This window comes from Nasonia vitripennis, chromosome 2 (assembly GCF_009193385.2).
Source record: "Nasonia vitripennis strain AsymCx chromosome 2, Nvit_psr_1.1, whole genome shotgun sequence".
Classification (NCBI taxonomy): Eukaryota; Metazoa; Arthropoda; class Insecta; order Hymenoptera; family Pteromalidae; genus Nasonia; species Nasonia vitripennis.
Window position 1 is genome coordinate 13,637,405 of NC_045758.1, and position 10,162 is coordinate 13,647,566.

The window sequence follows — 10,162 nt, forward strand, 5'->3', positions numbered from 1 at the left end:
ATTATAACTACTTATGCAAAGCTTGAAGGGTGAACGCAATGATGACAATCATAAGTTGAGAGATAGATGTATATTTTTCTTTTAACAAATGTATCTTATATCATTTAAAAATAACTGGAATAAATATTTATCACCATCTAACGTACATAATTCGCAGTGCGTAATCAAGTTTCATCGAATGCTTTCGATCGAATACAAGTCGTCATCGTCACCATCATGCTTAATTCCTCTCGCGTACGTATATTTGCGTGTGCGTACAACATTATATATATATACACACGTATATGTATAACCATGCTCACATCTCAATATATGTATATAACACTTTATGCGCACGCAATGATCGTCGGCGTGTATGAGTCGGCGAGGACGTTAATAATAATAGTTGTCAATAACAAAAGTTATAAAGTATCATAAAATTGTATCGTTGAAACATAACACGAAGAGAACACATCAGCTACCAGTTATGCACACGTAGTTGTACATAAATGACAATTATCATAACCGTACGATACGACTCGTTATAAGTATATTTTAATTGTGTTTCAATGAGAGATTGCTGGTTGCTGTACAACGTCAAGTATACGATAACACAGAGTGTTGCGCCTGTGTACATACATTTTTGTAGGTCGATAAACTTGCGAACTCCGGTTATACACAAGCCTACATATCAATTATAATTTATCGTTATAACCATGACGTTTTAAACTTTTTTCCTTCTTAAATTCTCCTTTTACACATTCTATTACACACAACCTACTCGACGTGTATGATTACCATTACGTACTATTGCATGAAGTAATTTTCAGTTATCCTCCCCGAAGATTCTTCTTTCCCTTCTACTTCTCGCATGTATGCGTTCCGAAAAAGACAGTATATGTTCAACAAAGTATAGAGAACATGCGTGATTAGAGATTGAGATAGATACATCCGCCGCAAACAAGTTTCATCGTCTTATTTCTTTTAAACAAAGATCTTTGAAACCACAGTAGTAAAGTTTGAGATTCAGTATAGGTATATATGCGATTCATCGAGATACACCGCTAAATGTATACAAACGATCTAATGTAATTTGAACGTTCGGTGCACAACATCGATTTGTTCGTCTTCTCAGCTCCTCCTTCATCTCCTCGCATCGGCGTATATTGCTCCACTTACATCCTCCCGTCACATATTGTGCATTTCGAAATTCACGTGCGCTCTCCTCTTGGCGATTCTTTTTTCGTTTTTATACTCATACAGCCGCACCCTTTGCTATACCAACTTTAAAAGAGTCGAGAGTCCGAATGATTTCCTCGGTTATGGGTTACGGGGGGGGCGATGATTAATCGAGAGTATACTGGACGCGCTTTCAACTCTTCTGACGCAAGATGCCGACGCTGTGCTCCGTTTCTGCAATCAGAAAAATGCCCAGGCATGCCGGTGTTAGGTCAACGCATTCGTGCAGTCGCAGGTGCGAACCGATGTGAGCTTTTTATATAAGGTCATGGCACAGAATGTCACTCTATGTCGTTGCAGCTCTCACGGAGTCATTCGTCTCGTATCAGTATCTTTGGGTATACTTCTGATGCTTCTTTTCGTACACATATATCTATGGACTTTTTGGCGGATTTTGTACGCAGCTTTTGATTCGTGCATCTACAGGCTCTCGGTTATCATTACACAATACTGACAACAACTGGTGGAGAGATGCATTTTCTTGCGGGTAGCGTTAAAAATATTCCGGCGTGTAATCGATCGTCTCGTCAATAATAGTTATATACTTAAATTTAACATAAAGCTTCATTCGCGCGTATAATATTCTATATGCTCGAGTATAAAATTATAAAGGTATAAATGTCATATACCTCATCAAGACTCCCAAATTCTGTGGTACGAATGGCTCCGTTCAACGCTAGCCTTTAAATCTCGTTAGCAAAAGTGTACGTAAACAATTTTCTTAGGCGTTTCAGCGAATTTTTCAAAGTAGACATGAACATTGAATAATAATATAAGTTAAAATTTGGGAGCAGACTTCATGAGGCTTACACAAGATCCGGTAGGAAACACGATGGTATATATTGTCTAACGAGATTTAACTGCAATAACGACGAGTTTCGTGATTGCCTTTTTGCAAACGGCAGTGCATTATCAACTTTTTATTTGCAATCCCTTTCATTTAGCTAATGGCCTGATGATCTATGCATAATGATACAGTATCAAACTGTACTGGATAAACAGAATTGTTTGGATGATGAAGAAGATCATGCCGGAATGTTTCATACTTTTTATACAGTTTCAAAACAATGATGATGATTGATACTCTAAAATTTTGATTTCTTTAGGCCTTTAGTTCAAAATTGGACTAAAAAAACGAACGTATGTACAAAAAAATGTAAGAAAAAAATGGACTATTATGATTGAAATGTTGAATATCATGTAAAATTGGACCCTTTTTGGACCCATAATGGGTAATTCTTCTTCTTGTGTAAATTTATCCATGCAAGTCTGTTAATATTTCAATTCATTACTTACGGTCTATGAACGTTTGCATTGACGTATGCTAATATATTGCCATATTTTCGTGTATGTTATATATGAAATCATATAATTGCATTAAAATTAGTTGTGTTATTTGTGTTCAGCTATCAAGCATAGAAAATTGTGCGTAATCGAATCTCCATGAAAAATCTAATAAAGTACAAAATATATACATGTATAATAATTCTTCAAAGTGGTCTCTTCCTTTAATATACTACGTGTTTTGCACATCTTAAAACTACGGCTTGTTGAAATTGCACTCTATACTAATAGTTCAGGTAAATTCACTAAAAAAAGATTAAAATTTTGAAACGAAACAACGTAAAAACAAGACCGAGCAGACTAAATTCCGTGTATGTGTGTGTGGGTGCGCGAGTCCGCGTGCATCGACAAGTGTATATAATATATATATATATATAAATAATACAATTCGCGTTGGTCGCTTGCGGGTGCTATTCCTGGTACGTATTATGTATCACACAGTACAAGGTAACAAATACACAATTATTCAATATATATAATATAATAAAGAAAAAATGACAGACAACCCACGTTATCTCAGCAGTGTGTAGCGCGCGACGTCGTTTCATCCGCAGTTAATAGACCATTAAGATCCGCGTTAGCGGCGGCACCGAGTCTGTCTGTCTCTTTTATGCTAGCACTATAGGTTCGTTAGAGCTGTTTGTGTGTGTAGGTCCCAAAATCTTTGTACTACGTGGCGCAGTCCGACGGAGTAGACGAGATAGATAGATAATCGCATTGCAAGACAATCGATCGATCGATCGAGAGCGGAATTTACAAGTACGACTCTGAAAATTCAAAATCAGAACCGGAAGCTCGAGAGGATCTCGTATAAACGGAAATGCCCCCACCGATTGCGCTGTCGGAGGTGCCCTCGCCGGTCACGAAGTCAGCCACGATCAGCGAGTCCTTGGGGATGCTGCCGCCGCCGCTGCCTCCGCCGCTTCCACCGCCACCTCCGCCCTTCAGTGCGTCTCGCTCGGCCAGCTTCGCCTTCACCGCTCGGATCTTCTCCTCCTTCTGCAGAACAAATTCGGAATCGTTCAATAATTTTTCTCGGGCTATATTATCCGCGTCTTTTTTTTGCAATCATTCTCTATTTACAGCTAGGAAACTATTTACAACTCTATCACTAGACGAAACCAATCGTTAAAGTGAATTCTCTCTCTCTCTCTCTCTTTCTCTCTCTCTCGGCACTTCTTTATATAACATAAGCATTACGCAAAAGAACAAGTCCGCTGCAAAATCTCAATAGCATTTAAATATCCGAATCATCAATTTCACACACTGACCTGAGCAATGAGCTTCTGAAGCTCGTCGTTTTCATTGAGCAGCTTCTGATACCTCTCCTCGTCCTCCTTGGACATGCCGACATCGGGGTTGTATTTAGACTCAGCCTTGTCCTTAGGGTGGCGTATGACCTCGATGACCTTAGGCACGAAAATCAAGGCCATGCTGAGAAAGCAGCAGAATATGATGGCTAGCGAGACGAAGACGAAGCTTGCGTCCTGTTGGCTAGCTATGACCATCGTGACGGGCACCGTGATTAGGCAAAGCACCACCACGTTGTAGATCGACATGCCGACGTAGCGCGAGTCGTTGATCTGCTTGACCTTGATACTGCGAGTCTCGTACGCCAGGAATAGTCCGAATACCAGGACTACGCCTTTGTAGCCGTAGATTAGGCCTAGAAACGGAGCAACATACGAGTATAAGTGTACCTCTCGTTTTTATTCGCGTATACGCCGATTTGTAATTATTCGCATTTACCGAGCCAGATACTGTTGTGTTCGCTCTCGCAGTGCTCTAGTTCCGGGCGTATTCTGGCGTCGTCGTCGCCTTGAGTCGACGCTTCGAGAGGGAAGACCTCGAGCCTCCGCTGTAACGGATCAACTCCCTGCCAGGCGCCCAGTAGAACCACGTCTATCGCCAGGAGGGCACTGACCATAGTATACAACTTCCACGGTTGGACTTTCTTCTGGATCGAGGATATTTTTTGCTTGGCTATGAATAACTGCGCACAGGCATTTGTGTAAGTGAGCATTCGATTTTTTCCCTGTTCTATAATACATTGTTTCTGTTATCGATTTACGTTAAATAACACTATACCTTGGCGTGGTCTGCTTTCGTCTTGGTGTTCAACCTGTGCACCCGCCAGACTTTGCTGAACATGGCACCGAAAGCTAGTGTAAAGCCGATAGACAGCATCCACGATCTAGCTTGGCAGATTCGCGGATACTGTGATGATTCAATAAACCGACCGTCAATACCCAGCAAGAATACGGAAATGAAGCAGGCTATACAGCCTACCAGCATTATAGTATTGCATACTGGGTGCGACGATATTATAACCCTGAGTATTGGAGAGAAAAAAAAAATTACGCATTATTACACAGACGCGTCAAGTATGGTATAGGATTATTCATTACTGGTATATCCCTATATACGCACCTTCGATGCCTGTTCCAAATGTTGAAAATAATTAACGCGAGGGCAATGACGATGCCCACTGACGAAATGGTGCACATGGTAATGAACAACGGTAGCGACACTGTCCTCAGCAGTTTCTTCACGATGGTCCGGTCTTGGGGTACCTTACCCCCGATCCATTTTTCCATGTTGCGCCAGGTGAGATTGTCCATTTGCGTATCGTAATAGCCCAATTTGACGTACTTGCCGTCGATAACCTGCTCGATCTGTGTCAAGGCGATACGATCACCTTGCGAGCTAAAGGCGACGTAGCCCTGTGTATGTGTGTGTGTGTCACGATGGCGGCACATGCGAATAGAGAGGATCGATACGATCAATGGCTGCGCGATATTATCGCGAGTGGGGCTTTTCGCGCGCGCGCGCGTATACATGTAGAGTAGTGGGGTTCACATGTGCAGGGGGTGCAGAGCGTGTACAATACTTACGGATACGCCGATGAACTGAGTCGAGTTGATGGCGGAGTAGATCTCGTCGGCCGTCTCCTTGTCGTTGTACGTAAAGTTCTTCAGGCTCTTGCCCTGTTTATTTAGCTTCTCCATTGTCTTGTTGAATGCTAAAATTCAGACAGAATACATGTTTTTTTTTTTTTTTTTTTTTTTTTTTTAATTTTATTTAGGCAGTAAAAACTCATATAATGCTGCATCGCACTTACCCAGTGCAATGGACCAGACGGCGTCGTAAGCAAGCGGAGCCTCTTGATACCCTTCGGGATACCTGTTGTTGTCAATATCGTAAGTCTGTCTCAGGACCTGGTTGAGTCTTTGACGGAAATCCTCGGAAGTCATGCCACTGATGGTGGTGTCGTTGTTTTGGTTCCACATGAGAGCCTCGGTGGTGAGATGGCCCTCAGCAGCTTTGCGCATCTGCTCCTTGGTACAGCTTATGCCTTCCTTGTCGAGATTCATCTCGAACCAATTGTCCTCGTACCAGCCGATGAAGAACCAGACGTACGTTTTGCCGTACAGGCCATTTTGGTAGATCTCGCAGAGGACACGACGAGCCGCGACGACGTAGAACAGACCGACGATTATGCGGGCATCCTGGCGACGCAGATTACGCACAGCGTCCGAGGGGTCCGAGAGGAAGCTCTGTCGGGTCACGATCTCGATGCCGGCCTCCTTGCAGCGACTCTCCAGATCTTCGACCGTCTATCAATGCCGCAATCGGAAAATTGACAATTTTTATCTGGTATTATATAGTTACTTCAACAGTAACGATACGCGATAAACGACGATTTACCGAAATGAAGACCTCCTCTGCCTGCTGAAGAATAGCGACGCGAGACCAGCCAAATTTCTGGAGCAATTTGATCCTCGTCGGATTGTGCACAGTGGCGGAAGGATGCGTCCTGAAGAGAGTCGGAAATCGATTTCTATCCGACAGCGCCGGAGACGAGGCGCCGTAGCACAGCTGCAAACACGATTAAAACTTTCAATTACTTCTGCCGCTCTATAGGTACGATCTCTTATTATACCGACAAATTCGCGAACAAGCCCATAATAAAGCTTACCACAACGAGGTTCCACATCTTCGCGGCCTCGGCGACCGTCGTGCAGACGGTACTGCATCCGGCCAGCAGCATTAACTTTTGAGGCGGGTTGTAGAGCAGGTTGTACATTACGGATGCTCCGAGTCCTGGCTCACACTGCAATGGGATTACAATTTTTTTTCCGTTTTAATAGGTCCAGTATGTGCACACAGTGTAACGCGCATACCTCACTGTCGTTGGAGTGAAGTTTGAGGGTGAAGCCTGGCAGTAGATTCTTCTCCCTGTTGACGTCTTCCAAGGCGAGGTTGGCCGCGGGCATGCACGCCTGTCGTGAAAAAAGTCGTCCAATTGAGTTATTAACTGCTCATACATTGAGTACATAAAACACGACAAAGAGCTTCTATCCACACGGCACTTCATTAAGAATTAATTAATATAGAGACATGAAGACATGCACATTTCATAACAACAAACTAGTCGTGAATCAAGCGAAAGAGGCATCGCGACAACTCTCACCTGTCCGCCCTGCCAGCCTCCCTTGCCCTGGATGGGAAAGATCCCGCCGATGTGCAGGACATTGTCGTCCTGATTCGCCGCCACCAGTCCCAGGCCTCCTAGCAACAGTCCCAGCGCGAAAACGCCCGCCATATCCTGTCCTCGCTCACTGCCTCTCAACAAACTCTTCCCCGAAAGTGTCTCCTAGTCGAGCTCCCGCGTCATGGCTCTGAGAGAAATTCGCGGGATGAGAGTCTCAGGCCGACCTATCGATCTCGGCTCCCATCGTCGTCGTCCTCGTCTTCGTCGCGTCCGATCGAAGCCGCTGCCGTGAGCTTACTGAGAAGCAGTTGGCGCCGACGAGGAGGTGTCGCGCGCGCAGCCCTTTGGCACGCACGCACACTGCGGCCGATCAATAGCTAGGGGAGGTGGACGTGCGCAGAGGCGCCTGCTTTTGCGGCGACTGCTCTGCCCTCCGGCGGAGCTTCTTCTGGAGGCTCTGCTGTTGATCACGATGCTGCGGAGAGTGGGTAATTGCGCGGTGATTATGAGGAGGTTCAGGGGCTATCATTATTTTAGTTTTTTTTTTTAAGTTGAGCTATTTGAATCATTCTTTGGCGGATTAGTAATGCGAGTTAATGAAATTTTTCGTTATGAATGATTATCTTTAATTTTATATTCTTAAAAGTGACATTCGAAAATATACTAATCCTGCGCCGCAATCTCTATCTGCTCCTTACCCAAAAACTGCCTAGGATGCTGCTCTTATGAGCCTCCGGATCCAAGACGGACGGAGCGATACCGATAGCTATACGCGGTTTCTACGTTATTTTTTATTTTTCATTTTTAATGCGACCAATGTGCAAGTCAGTCTCAATCTTGAAAGAACCGCAGCGCTTGTAACTCTACCTACTTGCGTATTTTGAGGATTCTCGTTTAAACCAACGATTTGAATATTCGCGCGCAAAACAAACGCGCATGCTCAATACTCATTTTGACGGCAACAGAGGCGCAGTAGCCCACTAGCTGTGGCAGTCGCCAGTCGCCACCGCCAGTCAGACAGTGCCACTTTTGTATACGCTTCTCAAGCCGGGATTTTGTTTGGCAATAAACTTGTACAATGATTCGGTAGCTAATATTTACTTCGTTTGTTCGATTTACATAAAACAATGACGACACAACGTGCGCTTCCACAAAGCAAAGAGGCTCTGCTCAAGTCCTACACAACAAGACTGAAGGACGATGTGAAATCCATGCTGGAAAACTTCGAAGGTAATTTTTCTAACCTCTGAATTCTCCAAAAGCTTCACCTGTAAACAAAGCTAAAAACATTTTCTTACTTCTTTTCTTTAGAAATTTTGAAATTAGCCAAGGGTGAAAATGACACGCAACTGTCCAGGATGACACAGTGCGAACAGGACACTTACGAGATGCATGTCCGAGCAGCAAACATGGTTAGGGCTGGAGAATCTTTGATGAAGCTGGTGTCTGACATAAAACAGTATTTAATTTTGAACGACTTCCCTTCTGTAAATGAAGCCATCACGCAGAACAGCAAACTGTTCAGGGCAAAGCAAGCCGAGTGTGATCAAAAACTGGCATCGCTGAGAGACGATATGGCTGCCGATCTTTATGACCTGGAAGAAGAATACTATTGCTCAATATATAAGTGACTGATTTAGTAAAAAGTTATTTTTTCTGTATATAGAAGTGTACATATGCTGATTTTTTTCTTATGTAACATGATAAACTACTCAAAATGTAATTACAAAGTATCAAACAAAAAGATATCTTTCGCAGAAGTTGGAGTGTAAACAAGTCTTTTCATATATCATCATTGTTCTCAAGATTCAGATTATTCGCTGATAAATTATATTTTCTTTACAAACTTATTATTGCTTCAGTTAGATTACAGTTCATTAGCCTCTATCCAATGGCAATACAATAAAATATACACTTAGTACAGATAAGTTTCAATATGCAATCTCATTTCATAATGTGTATATAGATTCACAAAAGGCCATCAGTGGAGAAGGTATATTTGAAAGATAATTTATTAATTTATTTATTAAAGATATAAAACCTCAACTTCAGTTTTATGAAGACTAAATGTAAATTATGTGGGCACAGCATGGTTTATTTTTTATTTGTTACAAGTTATTGGTATGATAGCAACGTTTACGAAAGTTGAAGCTGAAACAACAACAAACAATAAAATATATTTTCCATCACTGATTCTTGACTTTTTTAAAAACTTCAGCTAGTGTTCTGAGCTATAAACTAAAATAAATAATGGCGGAATAAGAACAATATTTTTACAGTTTAATCATTTATTATTTTATTTATTTTTTATAAGCTATTGGCATGATTACAACTTACGAATAACTATAATAGTACATAGTAGAGTAATACTAATTTTTTTTATAAATGAATGGTATGATAATGACGTAATTAAGAAATGTTATAATGGTGACAATGACAGTTACAATTACAACCACGATGATCGATGATATTAAATGAAATGATCTAATAATTTACAAAGGAATAATCAAAAGCTTTCCATATACAGAAAGCAAGAATTATAAAACTGTCGAATTTGCCTTTATTTTTACTCCTTCATAGAGAAACAGCTTTTATTTTCGGTGTAAGTGAATGTTTTTAACTCAATTTTTGTATATATTTGTAAAACACTATACTGATCACGTTATAGACTTTGCATATTTTTACTGATTAAATTCACGAATATAAAGTACATACAATTTAAACATATACGTTTTAGTCAGATATAAGTAAATAAATTTTCGAATAACTTGAAGAAAATTGCATTCTTTTTAAAAAGTTATTCAGGATTGAAATTAAATTTCAATCCAATAGTAAAACAACTTAATCCACAAAAGTTACATTCTTGATGGATCTCTATGAGAAAGTAATGTGGCAAGCATGAGGCAGTATTTTCAATTCTGCTGTGACATCCTTTTCAAATTTTCACAATATGAATTATCTATAAAACTTAGTACTTGCTTTTTACCACGAAGAAAAGAAAATTAACAAGATTATCACAATACGAGACACTAATGCCATGACACAGACTATCACTACTACACGTTAAATAATGAAATAAATTCTCACGATAACACAACGATTTAG

The 10,162-nt window shown here is 41.2% G+C and overlaps 2 protein-coding genes across 5 annotated transcripts; one reads left to right on the forward strand and one right to left on the reverse strand.

Annotated features, from left to right (window-relative positions):
• Positions 1 to 55: 55 nt before the first annotated feature.
• Positions 56 to 7,372, reverse strand: LOC100121673 (gamma-aminobutyric acid type B receptor subunit 1). 4 transcript variants are annotated; one of them, XR_004344683.1, is made up of 13 exons: positions 7,037 to 7,356; positions 6,747 to 6,845; positions 6,542 to 6,676; positions 6,271 to 6,441; positions 5,684 to 6,179; positions 5,457 to 5,584; positions 4,993 to 5,285; positions 4,651 to 4,894; positions 4,312 to 4,555; positions 3,834 to 4,228; positions 3,393 to 3,561; positions 3,073 to 3,329; positions 732 to 1,392 (listed from the first exon to the last, which is right to left on the reverse strand). XR_004344683.1 is itself a non-coding variant. In XM_031922797.2 (12 exons), the coding sequence occupies exons 1-12, from the start codon at positions 7,166 to 7,168 to the stop codon at positions 1,352 to 1,354; spliced, it is 2,499 nt and encodes an 832-aa protein (XP_031778657.1). In that variant the 5' UTR covers positions 7,169 to 7,372; the 3' UTR covers positions 732 to 1,351. The 4 variants fall into 4 exon arrangements, 2 of the variants coding, with proteins under 2 accessions (XP_031778657.1, XP_032453593.1); XR_004344682.1 differs by having other exon boundaries at positions 56 to 1,392; positions 3,073 to 3,561; positions 7,037 to 7,372; XM_031922797.2 differs by lacking the exon at positions 3,073 to 3,329 and having other exon boundaries at positions 4,993 to 5,237; positions 7,037 to 7,372.
• A 656-nt stretch (positions 7,373 to 8,028) lies between these two features.
• LOC100121656 (mediator of RNA polymerase II transcription subunit 22) lies at positions 8,029 to 9,327 on the forward strand. Its single transcript, XM_001605217.6, has 2 exons — positions 8,029 to 8,287; positions 8,369 to 9,327. The coding sequence occupies exons 1-2, from the start codon at positions 8,185 to 8,187 to the stop codon at positions 8,686 to 8,688; spliced, it is 423 nt and encodes a 140-aa protein (XP_001605267.1). The 5' UTR covers positions 8,029 to 8,184; the 3' UTR covers positions 8,689 to 9,327.
• The last annotated feature ends 835 nt before the right edge of the window (positions 9,328 to 10,162 follow it).

Bases quoted from the DNA above. Each gene is read 5' to 3' on its own strand.
- LOC100121673 (XM_032597702.1), bottom strand. From the start codon at position 7,168: ATGGCGGGCGTTTTCGCGCTGGGACTGTTGCTAGGAGGCCTGGGACTG. The intron at 6,846-7,036 runs GTGAGAGTTGTC...TTTTCACGACAG, and splicing joins GAGGCTGGCAGGGCGGACAG to GCGTGCATGCCCGCGGCCAA. The intron at 6,180-6,270 runs GTAAATCGTCGT...CGGCATTGATAG, and splicing joins CAGAGGAGGTCTTCATTTCG to ACGGTCGAAGATCTGGAGAG.
- LOC100121656 (XM_001605217.6), top strand. From the start codon at position 8,185: ATGACGACACAACGTGCGCTTCCACAAAGCAAAGAGGCTCTGCTCAAG. The intron at 8,288-8,368 runs GTAATTTTTCTA...TCTTTTCTTTAG, and splicing joins CATGCTGGAAAACTTCGAAG to AAATTTTGAAATTAGCCAAG.